General features: G+C 44.3%; 1 protein-coding gene across 2 annotated transcripts in view; it reads right to left on the bottom strand.

Annotated features, from left to right (window-relative positions):
• pitpnm3 (PITPNM family member 3) overlaps nucleotides 1-16,995 on the bottom strand; it is a 103,980-nt gene that overhangs the window by 66,016 nt on the left and 20,969 nt on the right. For both annotated transcript variants that reach the window (XM_080429011.1, XM_080429010.1), the window contains exon 2: nucleotides 10,145-10,240. In XM_080429011.1, the coding sequence (XP_080285137.1) occupies nucleotides 10,145-10,240 (96 nt within the window). The remainder of the gene's footprint in view (nucleotides 1-10,144; nucleotides 10,241-16,995) is intronic.

Below are 16,995 nucleotides of genomic sequence, written 5' to 3' on the forward strand. Positions count from 1 at the left end.
GCCCGCCTCTTGCAAGGGCCCCGCCGGCACCTCGTGTGCTTCGGTGGACGCTGCTTGCAGCCTGCGGGCCCGACCAGGCGCGGAGGGACCACGTGCGGAGAGGCCCCGGTGGCCCGTCCTCCGCACTCCTCCGCGGCCGACCCCGGCCTAGCGAGACCGAGACGCACCGTCTGCCCTAGTTGCCTTGCCACGGACCGCCTGAGGGCCCCGGCTGCCGGCCTCGCCTCGAGCCCCATCGCGGGGCTCGGCGAGGAGATCCGCACGCAGCTGGGGCGCACAGGCGCGCTCCGGAGACTCCGTTTCTCAAACCCTGCCTGCGTCGCGTACTCCGGCGACCGACTAAACAGCTGCGTAACGGGCCACTGGCACCCATCCCCTGTAACATGCTTTCGACCGGCTGAGGGGCAACGGAAGAAGTGGTGCAGACGCAGCGCGCGCCTCCGGGAGACACCGCCGCCCTCCTCCCGGGGGGCCTGGGCGGTCTCCGCGGACCGGCAACTCCACGGCGCGCGCCTCAGCTGGGCGCGACGTCTGCGGCGGAACAGGAGGCCTACAGACAAAACTGGCCACTTTGGCCACTGATCCACCTGTTCAGTCCTTCAGACACAAAAGTCTGAAGGCAGTCACAGCCTGCACCTATATAGAGGAGAGCTTAATTAGATAGTTGGAAACACCTGCTGACCAATTAACCCTCACAAATCCCTCCTCCACCCACAGCAGTTAAAAATAACTACATGTTCAGAAATCTTGAGATTTTCTTTTTAATTTCTATTGGTTTAATCCCCGATTTAGCCTATATCTTGTTTTTTTAATTGTAAAACATTAAAAACAGTTTAGAAAAAACTAAAGAATAATGTTGCAAATGTTCAGAAGTATACTAGGGGAGCTCTATTTGGTGTTTTGGTGATTGACATCACAAAAGCATAGGCAAAAATATGCTGAAAAGCTAAATCAGACACATTTTGGCAGCTATCTTTAAATAAATGGCCGCCATCTTTGATTTTCAAGTGGCTCGATTAAAAAAATCGATAAATGACCTCTAAAGATGATCTGTGCCAAGTTTCACGCTTGTATCACCAAGTGAACGATTCTCCCAAAATATTGCTTTTAGCCGCTGCACTAATCTGGCCTATCCTTCTCAAGATCACAATGGGTACTCCCAGAGCTGCTCTAGCCCCGCCCGTGTGGAGAAAAACGAAAAAAACAAAAAGACATATTTCACGGTCTGGACCGTGTTCGGCACCGGACCGCTACTCTGCGCAAACACGGTTCAGACCGTGTTTGGCACCCGATGTGTTAATACACTGAGGTTAAAAACAAAAGATTTCATAGGCATTAAGGATTAAAAAGTATTTCATAAATAGCTTTAGGTTTAAAAGGGTCGCTGTCAAAAACGAGAACAATCTCAGAAGAAAACTAGAAAAAGTGCTCCTCGGAGCACAGGTCTCCGCCAGGTCAGGTAGGCTATTGTGGCCTCCTGGTGGCGCTATAATAGGCCAATGTGAAAAGGGTGCCATTTCTTCTTAGGCCTTGCATGACAATCGGACACTGACTGCATTCATGATTTGAGGCATATTGTTAAAAACATTTGTTTTGCTAAATTAGACCTGCTGGTGGCACTATAACAGGCCAATGTTAAAAGGGTGGCATTTGTTCCTCAACATAGTGTGAATGTGCGTGCAAAGTTTGACCGCAATCGGACGGTGCGTTCATGATTTGCGGAATTTTATTCAAAACAAGCCAATAATGCAAACTTTAGATGTCAATCTTAGCCAATCAGGATGGAATATGAACAATCAAACACATCCGTCTTGATCACATGACTATAGAGATCATGTGTACCGATTTGCTTGAAATTTGGATAAAATTGGAAGTTGTAGTATAAAATAATGTGTTTTACATAAGTCGGCCTCCTGGTGGCGCTATAAAAGGAAGATGTGAAAAATGCAGGACAAAGGTTCTTCCTTGACCTCTAGGGAGTGTGCATACAAAGTTTTACATAGATCGGTGCAGTTATAGGTAAAAACACGAATCGGCCTGTTATAGCGCCACCATGAGGCTGATTTGAAAAATGTCAAATGGTATTTCTTCCTCGGCCTAATGGGAATGTGCATGCAAAACTTGATGGAAATTGCATGCTATGTTCATGATTTGAGGCATTTTGTTCAAAATGGAGCACTCCTGCAAACGTTGGAAGAGATTTTTATCCAATCAGGATGGAATATGAAAAATCTGAAAGACCTGTTTCGTTTGATGACTATAGAGATACTGTGCCGATTTGCGTGTTTTTTGGACAAAATCTGTAGGAGTACTGTCAAAAAATATGTTTTGCACAAATCGGCCTCCTGATGGCGCTATAAAAGGCCCATGAGAAAAATGTGGGGCAGAGGTTCTGAATTGGCATCCAGGGAGTGTGTGTGCACAGTTTCACTGCGATCAAGCCAACGGTGCCAGAGATTAGCTGGTCACAGACGGACGGACACACAGAGACACGGACACACGGACACACGGACACACGGACGGACGGACGGACAGGGGGAAAAACATACTCTCTCACCATGCCTTTCGGCCTGGCGGAGACAATAACCTCATTTTTGCATTAATAACACTAATATAGGATAAATAAAACTTAGATTCAAATTACAATTAAAGGAGAATACCGGACAAATTAAGTGTTGTCTTTGATGTCTCGTTACTCACCGACCGACGTGAAAAGTGGCGTTCTTTTTTTCCATAGATTCCCCTGTCGTCATTTTTTAAACCCCCTCCGTTGTCATAATTGTTTCCAGAACCTGGCAACACGAGTTGCCAGGTTCTGGAAAGAAACAAGCATCCAGTGTTAAATCGTTCGCCATTAACGGCGGCCTCGCAGGAATTTTCAACGCATGTTTGACTATCATGAGACTCCACAATGACTAGCAGTAGAGAAAAATACAACTTTGCGTCGGTTATAATAGACGAATCTCCCTAACCCACGCGCTCCCATTATGACAACGCCACTTTTCACGTCGGTCGGTGAGTAACGAGACATCAAAGACAACACTTAATTTGTCCGGTATTCTCCTTTAAGACTGACCACTAGTCTAATTAGGTGGTGTTTTGTTTTGCACTAATTCTACAAGCTGGAAAAAGCAAAGTGTTCACTGTCATCCCTCAAAATGTATTTTATTTTATTATTTTCCCAAACTTTTAATACATTTAACTCTCTTTAAACTTACTTGTTGGTCTCTGAGTCTTCTTTACTATTGTTGCTCACTCATTAACCTTTTAATACTCATCCCTCCTTCAACCGAACCTATAGTCTCTGATGCACTAGTCCAAACAAAAGCTAATTTAATAGAAGTAGAAATACATGTCTGTTCCGCCAGTGTCTACTAATATATGTCAGGACTGAGCCGGGGTTACAAATGCTTCCGTGATCACGCCAGAGGGTGCGCTCCCATAGCGAGACATAGAGCGAGTAATAGAAATAGAACACTCTACTCTCTCCCTGAGCAATTTATTGATGTGTTATATCAAGGGAACAGTTTAAATGAATGCAAACCTCTGGTTAGGTACACTATGTCAATATCCCACATTATGCAAAGTCATGTTGACTGATACCAAATCTGCATTTAAACTATTTAAAATGTGTCAACAGTGCATGCCAATAAACTGTGACAATTGAACAGTATACACTTACACATGAGTTCCTGGAAGGCACAGTCACTGATGAATGACGAATGAAAATGTCTTCAATACAGTACAAACTCAAACTCATAGCTTGGTGTATGCTTATGAAGAGCTGTAGGCTATACTGTGTACAGTGATTGAACCCTGAATGGAATTCACTCATGAAAAAGAAAAATAACAACAACATTAAAATCAACCCAAAATTCTGACAACTTTTCTGGATGGAGGTATTGAGTTAATGATTAAAATAGTATCTTAACCACTTGAACCCTAGTGTTCCTCCCTATTCTGGGGGAGAACATTGCCTAAAACTAACAGATCTACAAGCTCACAACGCGTCCAGGTTATAGTAGATTGGATGTTTTTGAGATTTGGTGACGAGAGATATCGGTCAACAAAGTATTGCTTTTGCGACCACTAATCTTCTAGGGGCCAATATAAGACATACAGCATAAAACATACAATAACATAAAACATTTAAGTCAAAACAGAATAGAGTCCAATGCCTTAGTATGTTGTAACACAGTCCAAACAATACTGTACATACAGTAGCAGACTTTGGCCATTGCATTTAGATCTACCTAGGAATGAAGATGAGTCCAAACAAAGTTGTATCAGTCTTAATAATACACAACACACTTTGGCCATTGCATTAAAGGCCCAAAGCATTTACGAGTCCAACAATTCCCAGCATACAGTATGTACTTTGGTCACTGCAAAGAAGTAGTATATAGAGGCTGTCAGTGAAAAGACTAGAGCAGCTGGCCATGTGCTGCCTTTGAACAAAGGAGGACTTCGTACACATCAAAGCACAATAAAGAGAAAGATTTTCAAAGCCAACATAAAACACTCCGTAATCCAGCCTGTAGGGCAGGCCCAGTCCCTTTAGAACAACGTACTGCATATTCTTGACAGCTTCATACATTTTCAAGGTTTTACTAGGCCCAGAGCTGCAGTTTGGCCGACAGCATTAATCACAGTAACATGAATAAAACTCTCTGAAGGTTGTTATGATGGTTTTTAAGTTAAACCTTCCCAATGAACTGATCCTTTGGCACTTCTTACCCATTTGTTGCTATTTCCTTTACTACTTTTCCTGCATAAACAGTACAGTATACCATGTCCTTCATGACATCAAGAGGGATCATTAACCACCTTCAACCTGGTGTCTCTAATTTAGGGAGGTCATTGTACTTTGGTGAACGTTTTCAAACATTCACACTAATCTTCCAAGACATTTCATGATTTCCAACATTTTCAAAAATAGCCGATCTACAAGCTCACCAGGCATCTTGATACGACGCTGTGAGCTTGTAGATCAGCTATTTTCACTGTTACACACATCGTACGACAAAGTATATAGGGCTTAAGTGGTTTATAAGAATAATTAAATGCATAAGACCGAGCGCTACTATCTTGCAATTGGCAGGCAACTGAAGCAGGTCAAATTTTCAACAGGCTTTTATGACCTGGTTCTGGTTCCCTTTTGAGAAACAGCAACTTTCATGCTGAGAATAATATGGTTAGTTGTTCGGCATGTGCTGTTCTGTGCCTTCTTTGTAGGACACAGACCCAGTTTCACATGCAGTTCATTGGAGTTACCTAGCAATGGCACATTTCAAACGGGTCTACTTCTCTTCTAATACTGCACTGTTATGTGTCTGTTCAAAGGGTTTTCTCTTAAGAGGACCTGGTTTTTGTTCATTCAAAAATGGGATTCTTTCATGTGGCATGAAAGGTTTACAACGTTTTTGATAGACCAATAAGTACTTCAAAAACACTGCAAAATTATTTCAATATTATGCATCAAGGATGAGACATGATGAGTGGTTCTCAGAAAGCCCCCCCCCCCCAGAAAAAACAGATTGTGGCATGTATGTCCACTAGGCCTGACCTCGACAGAAGCTAGTCGACTGGTTAGTCGCGGGGGGTCCGAGTCGACTGCGTGTCTCTTAGTCGACTCTAGTTGAATTTTTAATTTTTTTTTAATGGCCAAAAATGTTTTAAATTGTTTTTTGGCCAAGTCTACACCTGCAACCACACGTAACTTCCACTTTATTCTTCTTATTCCTCGTCTTTGTATTGGTATTGTTTGTGTTGGAGCGCCTCGGTGCGGCTGCAGAGTTCATGTGCAACCTCTTCCAGAGAGAGATAGAGACACTAGAAACTCTGCTGGAGACACAAAACAAACTGTGTAGACTTGGCCCTTTGAAATAAAATGTATTTTGGCCCTAATTTTTATTTTATTTTATTTTTTATTAGTCGACTGCCAGTCGACTATTGGCAATTAGTCGCCAATTAGATTCGACTAAACAAATCCTTAGTCGGGGACAGGCCTAATGTCCACATATACATGCCAGACATGATAAAAGTTGAGTGCAGCAGCTGGTACATTACTGTAAGCAATTCATTCTCTACTTGCATCTGGACTTTAATTCAAGGTCCAAGTTGTGTGGAATCATTACATGAGAATGAGATGTCTCATGAAAGATGGATGTGGAAACATAATGAACGCTGATTATTACACTGAATGATCTTGCCAGTTTATTCCACAGCTACAATAAACATCCACTCTGCATACAGTTGGAAGAACAGAAGTGCAATGCACATCTGAATAATGCAGTGTGAGCTTGTTTGTTCATTGGGGTGCTTTGTCCAAAATCTATTATGTATTCCTCCCACAGAAGCAACAATAACACTGTTGCTGATTTTATATACATCACTACAAAAATATCACAGCCAACTACAAGTACATATTGTTTCATTTCCCTTTCTGGACAACTTTTTTTTAATCTGCTGTATAATCATTTCTCTGTATTTATGCACCCACACAAATGCACGCACGCACGCACGCACGCACGCACACACACACACACACACACACACACACACACACACACACACACACACACACACACACACACACACACACACACACACACACACACACACACACACACACACACACACACACACACACACACACACACACACACACACACACACACACACACACACACACACACACCTCTCTACCGACCACTCTGTCCCTCCCTTCAGCTCTCGGCAATGGTATTTTATGGCTAACTGTAAAATACTGTTGCAAGGAACTGAAGAAGAGTGTGATTACTAAACACCATATTCGCCGTTATCTTTGGCCCAGTGATGCTGGTTCACTGGTAGCTGCAATGAAAGCAGTCACACAGTGGGTATTTGATTCTGCCATGTAACAGCTGTGATAAAGATGACACATTTCATGTTAGGTCTGTGTGTTGCAAACATTCACTCTGCGCTGCTAACACACAACAAGACAGAGAAGCACAAAGAGAGAGAGACAGCTATGAAGCATAAGAGAGAGAGAGAGAGAGAGAGAGAGAGAGAGAGAGAGAGAGAGAGAGAGAGAGAGAGAGAGAGAGAGAGAGACAGCCATGAAGCACAAAGAAAGAGAGAGAGAGAGAGAGAGAGAGAGAGAGAGAGAGAGAGAGAGAGACTTGTTTAGTAAGGAAAGCTTCCTCTAAACTTGAATCAAAAGTACAGCCAACTTCCAATAGGAAAACCTCTCTGCTGTTCTCGTCAATCACAATGACTTCTGGTGTATTAGCTGTTATATTTGCAAATACATGGGGGTCATTGCATTGAAACATTTCTGGTTTCACACAGGAGTTTTTGTAAAACACAACAGAGGAATCAAACATGGGTGACACATCTTTGGTAATAATGTCAACAATTCTGTCATGCCTTGCTATGTACAGTCCTTTGTAAACATTACAACCGTTTAATATATGGGACATGGACTCTATGGTCTGATACTATCCATGGTGTAGGCAGTAAGAGTCATGTTTATTGGGGTACCAGATGGACAGATTCAGTTTGGTTGGCAGCACTTGGAGGCGTGCCTTTACCGTGAAGATGAGAATATCCTCATCAATTACTGCATTTTTAAGAATTGAGTGGGACACGGACTGATCAGCTGACTGCAGACAAGCAAGTTTCCCTTGCAGCCATAGTCCTGTCCATCGCTGTTTCCTCTGCTGCGCTCTCAGCGCTAGAGGGTGTGCGCGCGCGCCGATGGTGGGGAGCACGCTTGATGTTCCGTCGCGGATCACTGTTGCGCGCGCGTTGATTGACAGGTCAGTGATAACAGATTCAGAGACGCTTACAGTCTCGTCGTCCGCTCCTTTCCACTCCAGAGTGACATCAGTCCAGTTACACAGATCGTTCAGATCGGGCCAGTCAGAGTTTACACCAAAACCAGTTGCGTTAGTGTCCAATTTACCACTGGGCTTCTTTTTAAACCCAAGGAAGCTGGGAGGGTCGCTCGTTTTTGGGACCTTGCGTCGCTCGAGGTCTAGAATGAGCGAGGCTCTGGCAAGCTCTCTGACTGTCCGATCGTCACTGTTAAGCATGTTTAATAGATGGGAAAGGCGTGTAGAAATATATGTCCATTTGAGATCTGCTACCCCTAGCTCTCCCTCTCGTTTACTGTGGAATATGAAGTCACGGGTTGTATGTGTGCTCAGACCAAACCATTCTCTCACTCGCTGTACAGTTTTGTTGTTAATGTCATACAGTATCTTTTTCGGTATATGAACGTTAGAGAAGAGATGGTGTATTTTGGACAGGGCGACCTGTCCAATCGCCTCTAGCTTCATAACCAGTGGGAGAGGAGAGGAGTTTATTAGGTCTAGCCTGGCCGTGTAGTCTTTGACAATCCCGTCCACTTGCGCTGTCCACTCCCCAGCGATTACATTTATGGCCGAGGTAGCTCGTTTTAAAATCCCTTGGTTTACCAGTCTATGAAATTACAAGCAGCCCTATAATTGTCTTTTGTCTTTTGTTGACCAGAATTTGTTAAGTCTATTCATGAAGGTATTGACTGAAGGAGCCTGGACAACTTCCTCTGGAAGTTCATTCCATGCTCTTACAGCTCGAAGTGTAAAGAAATGTTCTCATTTCATTTGCCCAACACATTTCTCTCCAATCTGAGATCAAATTTGAGAGGTTTTGACAATATGCAGCAGATGGATGCAGGGTGAACAAATCCATAGTAGTAGCCTAATTTAGACAGTGAAATTGTTGGGAAAAGAACAGCCGGGACCAAGACAAGAATGATAACAGAAGCAACACATTAAACCTGTCTCTCAGTTTCCTACAGAGAAGCATCAATTGCCCAGGCGATTCTCCCCACTGTCTTGCTGTGCATGTTCCTGCTGTTTACCCACTAGGTTCGCCTAGACTCATCTGTAATCACCATAAGCCTTATATTGCAATACAACCACAGCCATTTTTATAAAACAGAGAGGAATTAGAAATCAGACTTTCACTGCTAGAGACCCTTTTCTCAGGACTCAATCAAAATAGCAATCATCTAACCACTACCCCCGACTGCAACTGCCTGCAAAATCCCCTGTCTTGTGACTCAAATGCTATGATTGTTTTGGTTTCCCATTCACAGCTTTCTATTAGCCCCCCCCCCCCCCCCCCCCGTTTTTTTTTTGGGGGGGGGGGGTTTCTGACCTCAATTACACGCCAAAAAAACGAAGGTAACTGGAGGCAAAGATGGCGCTGGAGCATGGGGGTGGTGACACAAAAAGGTGTGGGTACACAAAGCTGTGATTGGTCTTTTGAAAAAATATCATTGGGCAGAATTGTTACTAGGTAGATTTGCTGAAACACTTAGAATAATTTTCTAATTTTCCCGGATCCAACAAGCCCTCCGCCGTCCCTGGGCGACCCACCCTTTCGGAGGTATCACCTGTTTTTCTGCCGAAAATTGAAGATCTACAAGCCCCAAAAAACTTGCCTTTTGGCGAGTCCAGGGGGGTCCCCGTGGCGGCCGGGTGTCCACGGGGGCCCCGCGGACCACTGGAGTTCCCGACACTTTGAAGAAGAATTTGCCCGGGCAGGGATGCCCGGGCGCCACGGTGTTTGCCTCCAGTTACCCATACTTGGGATTTTCTGTGGTCTGGGGTTTTCTGAATTATCAGGCTCAGAAAAGGGCTGTGATTGGCCCGTGGACTTTGATGTCAAAGTCCATTAATCCCCTCCCCTCTCCTTCTCCCCCCCTGGGGGGGGGGGGCGAAGGAGAGACGATGATTGACAGGCAAAATCCTTCAACAGCGACACCCGCAGGCAACACTTTTTTTTTTCATTGCAGCTGAAAAGGCCTCAGAACAGAGAGAGAGAGAAAAAAACCTGCCATGGCTCACTGGAATGGATTTTTCAGTTAAACCCTTTTAATACACGTTTGAAGGACCATGATACTTTTAATGTTTTGTAAAACCAGCATGTCATGAAACCTTTAAAAAATGCCTGCAGAGGTTCTGAGAATGTAGACCTGCCCTCTGGCTGCCATTCTGATAGATCATGGCAGTTTTCTGGGCAGGACGGATTAGGAAATAACAGAGAAATTGGGCCAAACTATGAACCGAGGCCCTTGTGTGTTCAATTAAAAACAAACAATATTACCAACCTTTTGCGTCAAAAAACTCCTCATCTGAGCTGCCGATGGACTCTTGTGCAATGTCCTGTATGCGCCAGTGAGAGGCGCTGTGCTTTCGTGATGAGGCTGTGGGTCAGATGAAATATAGAAAATCAGTTTCATAGACAGGATCAGTAATGACGGTATCAGAGAAAGTCTATCTTTAGCTATGATAGTTAATCAGAGATGTCAATGACATACAAAGGAATTGGTAGCTTTTTTCCTCTTTTCATTCACCCCCTCTTTTCCATTTCCCATTTCTAAATCCTGCTACACTAATCCGAGCCGAGACCCATGGAGTGGATAGTCAGTGGTAAAATGGTAGATGCATGCTCCATATAACTCCACACTTTTGCACAAAATATTACTCAATATTATGCCTATAACACCAGCTGCTTCCCATACCGTTGCTGTACTTGCACGATGTACAATTAATATGAAACGCATTATGACCCACTACTTATGTAAATCACTTCTGCAGGTAGTGCAACGTCAAAATCGTCAGAACTTTTTGGAGAACAGATCTACAGGCTAACAACGCCAAGCGCGTCGACACGTTGTTGCCTTGTAGATCTGTTTTTCTTTCACAACACGTTGCCAGTAGCCCCTCCCCGTTTTACCCTACAGTCTATGGGGCACAGACCGTATCTTCGCAACACTGAAATCGCTAACTGTCATTGGTCGTGTCATGAGTAAATGAGCCAATGAGCTGAGGCCACTTTCCAGACACCCAGAATCGCATCCGCGGACAGCTCGTTCACGCGCTGACAGTCTGTAAGATTGCTCGAGCGGCCAAGGCAGCAAATCAGTGGAGACCAGTCCAGTAGCGACCTTCAATCGTGAAGTCTTTATTTTTTTAAATCTTTTTTTACAATTTCATTGACAAGTATTTGGCACAACCTGTCAGCTCCTCTCACATACCATAGACTGACTGCCTTTTATAGGTGGGTCCCTATTACCTGGCTAGCTCCTACCATTCCCCAGGTACCTCCAAAATATTCCCACACCTATAAACATACAATACAATTTTCCTTAAAACACTAGACTACTGTATATGCACCCTCAATACATATTTACAATTCCCACTGAGCCTTCTAAATATACCCACCCCATATACATGGTTCAATTAATTACAGTGGATGCCGATGTCCCCTCTCTCCACTTCCCACTTGATATCACCCTCCCGGAACTAATAAATAGGGTGTGTGTTGCCGGAGGGAACTCTTTAGCCCGAACACCACACTGGGAAGGGGGGAGAACAGACAGAGATAAGTTTATCAGAGATTCACATTCCCATACATGTCAATTTCAAAGTATGCTACTACTGTGGAGTCCTACTAATGTGGCCTTTCTGTTCTTTCATAGGTGTATGATGAAATCCGCACCTTCAGAGTGAAACACACTGCCCCCACCCCCCATAACTTCAATACATGCATTTGTTATAATCTTTACCTATACAATACCTATGCAGAGCTGTGTTTGAATATGAATTAGTTCTAGTAACGGCGACCCGTCGTTACACAGTCACACAGCAACCACAGGGGAGAGTCCGTGAGAGCAGGACAGCAGAATCACCGTCATTTCTCAAATAAATCGCCCTGTCATTCATATTGATTCCCTAACCTCAAAATACGGACGATTTCTTACGTGTGTGTGTGTGTGTGTGTGTGTGTGTGTGTGTGTGTGTGTGTGTGTGTGTGTGTGTGTGTGTGTGTGTGTGTGTGTGTGTGTGTGTGTGTGTGTGTGTGTGTGTGTGTGTGTGTGTGTGTGTGTGTGTGTGTGTGTGTGTGTGTGTGTGTGTGTGTGTGTGTGTGTGTGTGTGTGTGTGTGTGTGTGTGTGTGTGTGTGTGTGTGGTAGTAACTGGCTGTTTTCCCATTTCAGTCAGACAACTCTTGGATTAGATTCTAGAATATATATTTGTTGTGCATGCTTGAGCATAGATATAGGAAGCATATATGAAGCATAGTTTGGCGTCAAGGCTGTGAATCCATTCACTCCCTGTAAGCATAACATTTTAATAAATGTTACATGCCAAATAGCATTTACAGGGAATGAATAAAGACCCCCACGGGGATCTAGAAACAGAGCCTACAGGTGGATGCCGGGGAGGCGGTGGGATGAGACTATTCATGGTCAGCAGCATACGCAGGCAAGCGAAGGCAGCAGATACAGCAGGAGTTTTCGGCAGCAAGACAGAGCAGCCAGAATGAACAGGTAGGCAGAGCAGTACTTATAACCCACCGACCAGGAGAAGAGTGCATGTGACTAGTCACCTGATCGGTTGGCACAATCCCTTGAGTTGCCTGGCCTGAACTAGCTCTGTGTGTGTGTGTGTGTGTGTGTGTGTGTGTGTTTGTGCGCGTGTGTGTGCGCGTGCGTGCGTGCAGTTCTTTTAACTGCATGTACATTTACTTTGCAAATTAGGGGCTAATTAAAAATAATACCCCCCCCCTTAATTACAGTACATTGAGGGCCCAATACAGCATATTATTGAGTACATTTCGGAGTAAATGACAGGGGGCGAGAGAGAGAGAGAGAGAGAGAGAAAATCAGCGTTGCCATGTCCTCTAATTATAAGCGACTTTGCCTTACTTTTACAAAAAGCTCTCTCTCACACTGTGAGGTGGCCCTACGCCCTACGTGGCCCTACGCTAGATGTTCGGCCCGCGCAACCTTAATTGTGCAAAAAAATGAGCTACAAAATGAAGAGCTCCAAGGCCCTAGGACAGAGACAGTGATGGCCTTTAACAGAACAAGAGCTCCAACTGGACTGTTCTTTAGGTGTTTTAAAGCACTCAAATCAGCCAGACATTTTTGATTATGACTATGGAAACTATTATTATATTAAACTATTATGGAGCATTTTTGTCTGCGCCAGGCTGAAGACTGTCTGTGGACAGCTAATCTCTGGCACCGTTAGACCGATCGGTGTGAATCTGTGCACGCACACTCCCTTGAGGCCAAAATGACCCAAATTTTTACATCAGCCTGTTATAGCGCCACCAGCAGTTCGAGTTTTGCAAAACACATTTTTGGCTTTTACTCCTACTACAGATCATATTCCAGTTCGCAGGAGTGGCCCGTTTTGAACAAAATGCCTCAAATCATGAACGTATTGTCCGATTACCATGAAACTTCGGCCTGTTATAGCACCACTAGGCGGCATTTTTTTTGGGGGGGGGGGTAAGGACGGACGGATGGGGGAGAAATCAAGTCAGCTTACAGGGAAACGTTTTGCAAAGACTTTAAGAGCATAGTTTTTATTTCCCTCTTCTCCCATTCTCTATGCACAGTGCACACCAGCCAATTAACCAGACATCCTGTGTTTGGTTTAACAATACACTTCCCCCTCTGTGAGACTAGTCCCCTGCGACCTATTATGATCAACAGTCTAACTCCACAGGTCATCATTCATGGACTCTATTAAGACAATATGCCCCTTTTGGGTTAAACAAAACCCCATGGACACCAGGCTGTCTCATTGCCATCGCCGTTTGTGGAGTTTTATCACCCTTTGATTAAATCTGCACCATTCCAAGGAAACAGATGACATTGGTATGCATAGCCCCGACTTAAACCTCCAATGGAGATTTACGAATGAGAGCCTCTTCACACAAAGGGACTTCTCCTTTTATATCAGGAATGAGGAATAAATCTATGTTCTAATAATCTTTTGTATGTACTTTTGTGCGTGTATTTATGTACTGTATGTATGTATGTACTGTAGGCCTATTTATGTACTGTATGTATGAATGTTATGTTCTGTTCGTTATGTTATGTACATTATTGTTTATCATTGAAATCACAATCTAATTTAACATGATGACAATTTGACGTCTTTGGTTATCCTCTATATGACATGTCGAATACAGTATGTATCGAAAGCTTATTTCATGGTGAATGCAATGATGAGGTTGGATATTTAGAAGTAAGTGGTCTAGGTTAGATTCGAATTTGACTTAATAATCCAAATTCTGTAATCACTCTTCCTCTCACAGGGAGGCCTATGCAAATGACCAGATCCTGCAAAATCTCAACTGGCGGTGCCACACACAGCTACTGTGACAGTCTGTGACAAGAAAAGGTGTTCATCGGTTGTCAGGACAACAGGCAACCCCGCCACTGAACTCCTGAAACAAATAACCACTTCTACGTTACTTCGGTCGCATTTGACTATTGTACTCTCATCCCGTGATCTCTCTGTGTCCACTTCACCAACACCGGGAGAACAACTTCGGCTTATCAACATGAGAAGTTAGCCGAAAGCCATCACTGACCCCGTCTGTACCTTAACTCATTGACTGCCAGTTGGCCCGAGGTCCACAGTGCCAATGACGAGTATGACGAGTTGTGTGTTCTCAGTGGCTTTCCAATAGATGGCTGGTTAAAATATTTGGGAAAACGACTGTATCTCTCCTCCGTGTTATATATGTATATAGTGTTTTACTATGCATTTTTGGCAAGACATGCTATTTTCAAAGCCTATAAGGGGGTCGAGATTAAAAAAAATCAGGGATGGATCATCCTGGAAATAAATATTCTGTGACTAGTTGAAAAGGTAAGGAATCGCTTTCCTTCCTTTCCAGTTGGTGATTTATTTACTCTGGCAGTGAATGAGTTAAGGTGTTACTAGTCACATCGTGACACGTGAGCTTGTATATCGGCTATGTTTGATTTATACGCCGTCATACGACAGAGTATAAATCAGGTTTTAATCAGACACCTGATCTGCCTCTAATCAAATGTTGTATTTGTAACCAAACTCCCTGTCTGTCTCTCCATCTCTCATTGCCCTCAAACAAGCTGTTGCTAAATTAGGACAAAATCCCCTCTTTCCTCCAAATAATTTCTCACCAACAGCCTTCATCTATGAACTGCGTAGATCAGTGGTTCCCAAATAGGTGTGCCTTGCCCATTTGTGTGCCTTGGGCACAAACAGTTTGAAAACCACTGAGCATTATGTATGAAGAAAATGGCTGTCATAGATAGATAGACTTTATTAACCCCAAAGGATATTACTGCATTCAACAGCTCCAGTTGCCATACATTCATCCATAGATATAGTCAGTAAAAAGCATGATGAATATATAAATACATTACATCAATAGGAAAAGAAAGCAGCAAATATATAGGTTAAATGAGGTTAAATATGTGTATAAAATACACAGCTAAAAACACAACACAATGTAAAAACTATAATTAGCTGACCTCTTTATTGTACAGTCGTATGGCCTTCGGGATGAGGGAATTCTTGAATCTATCTGAGCTACACTGTGATAGAAACCTGCCACTGAATGTACTCCTCTGTGAGGAAAGGGCTGTGTGAAGGGGGTGCCTGACATCATCCAGTATGGATATTGAATTCTCTTCCGTGCCACTGCCACCACAAACTCAAGCTCGATCCTCACCACAGCGCCAGCCTGCCTGGTCAAGCTGGTCAATCTGAGTGTGTCCTTCTGCTTTGTGTTGCTTCCCCAGCACACAACAGCATAGAACAGGACACTGGAAAGAAACCACTGTCTGATAGAAACATCTGCAGAAGTTTCCTGCAGACATTTAAAGAAGCCAGTCCCCTCAAGAAACACAGCCTACTCTGCTCTGTCCCTTCCTGTAAAGACTGTGTTTTCTGACCAGTCCAGTTTGTAGTCAGTCTAGTGCATCCCAGGTATTTGTATGACTCGGCCACCCCAACCTCTACCCCTCGATGGAAACTGGCTATGGCGTTAGGTGAGGCCTCCGAAAGTAAGTCTCCATCTCCTTGGTTTTGGAAGTGTGTGCAACACATGAGTAAATTGAGCAGGGTTATTGGATTTGGTCTCATGATTTACATGTGGGTTAAGGGTGAAATATCTAGAAAGTCAAGAGAGAAAACCAATAAATAGAAACTATAGGTTACTTCCGTAACCCCGGTTTTATAAATTGCGAACGAACTGTTCACATATGGGAATCAGCGCCCTCTGGTGATGATACAGAAGCTTCACATTAACTCCCTCGGGCCAATTCCTATTGGCCCGGTGGGCCGTCAGTCGCTTTCCGGAAATCCCTACCCCCCGAGGGTATAAAGGACCCGGAAAGCGGAAGTTACGTTCTCTTTCACACCAGCTTCCTTCTGCCGAGCAAAAAAGAAGGGTGTTATTGTGAACAGTTCGTTCGCAATTTATAAAACCGGGGTTACGGAAGTAACCTATAGTTTTATTACATTGCTCTCTCACTGTTCACATATGGGAGACATAAACCCCCTGAATGTAACCGCAAAATCGAGATACCCACAACCTGTACCAGGGCCCCGCCCCTCGGCACCCAGGCGCCAACAGACCTCCCGGGTCTGAGGCAGAGATCATGACATTAGTGGGGCCCTGACAGACCGCAGTCTGCCTTATAAACTAAAACCAGGCACGGCCTGTCTAGTTAGTGGAGGGCCCTGACAGACCGAAGTCCGCCTTATTAATCTAAGGCCCAAACGTCGGCCTATCAAACACTAAGATAGAGGGGCATGAACAGATCCTATGCCTGTTCTAAGCACCTACCCACCTTCAGGTGGAAGCCACGCCCAGGACTGCGTGCGCCATGGAAGACGACGCCACGTCCAGGCTGTAGAAAACAGCGAAAGTCGATGGAGACGACCAACTCGCTGCTGTGCAGATGTCCTGAATAGACACCCCTTTGAGGAGGGCCCAGGAGGTCGATACACTTCTAGTAGAGTGCGCCCTCAGACCTTCAGGCACTGGGGCTCCCTTACTAGTGTAGGCCAGGCAAATAGCCTCCACAATCTAACGGGAAAGCGTAGACTTAGTCACCGCCATCCCCCCTGGCCCGGGGCCCAAGGAGACGAACAGCTGGC

This window comes from Gymnoscopelus braueri (assembly GCF_963280865.1).
Source record: "Gymnoscopelus braueri genome assembly, chromosome: 5".
Taxonomy (NCBI): Eukaryota; Metazoa; Chordata; class Actinopteri; order Myctophiformes; family Myctophidae; genus Gymnoscopelus; species Gymnoscopelus braueri.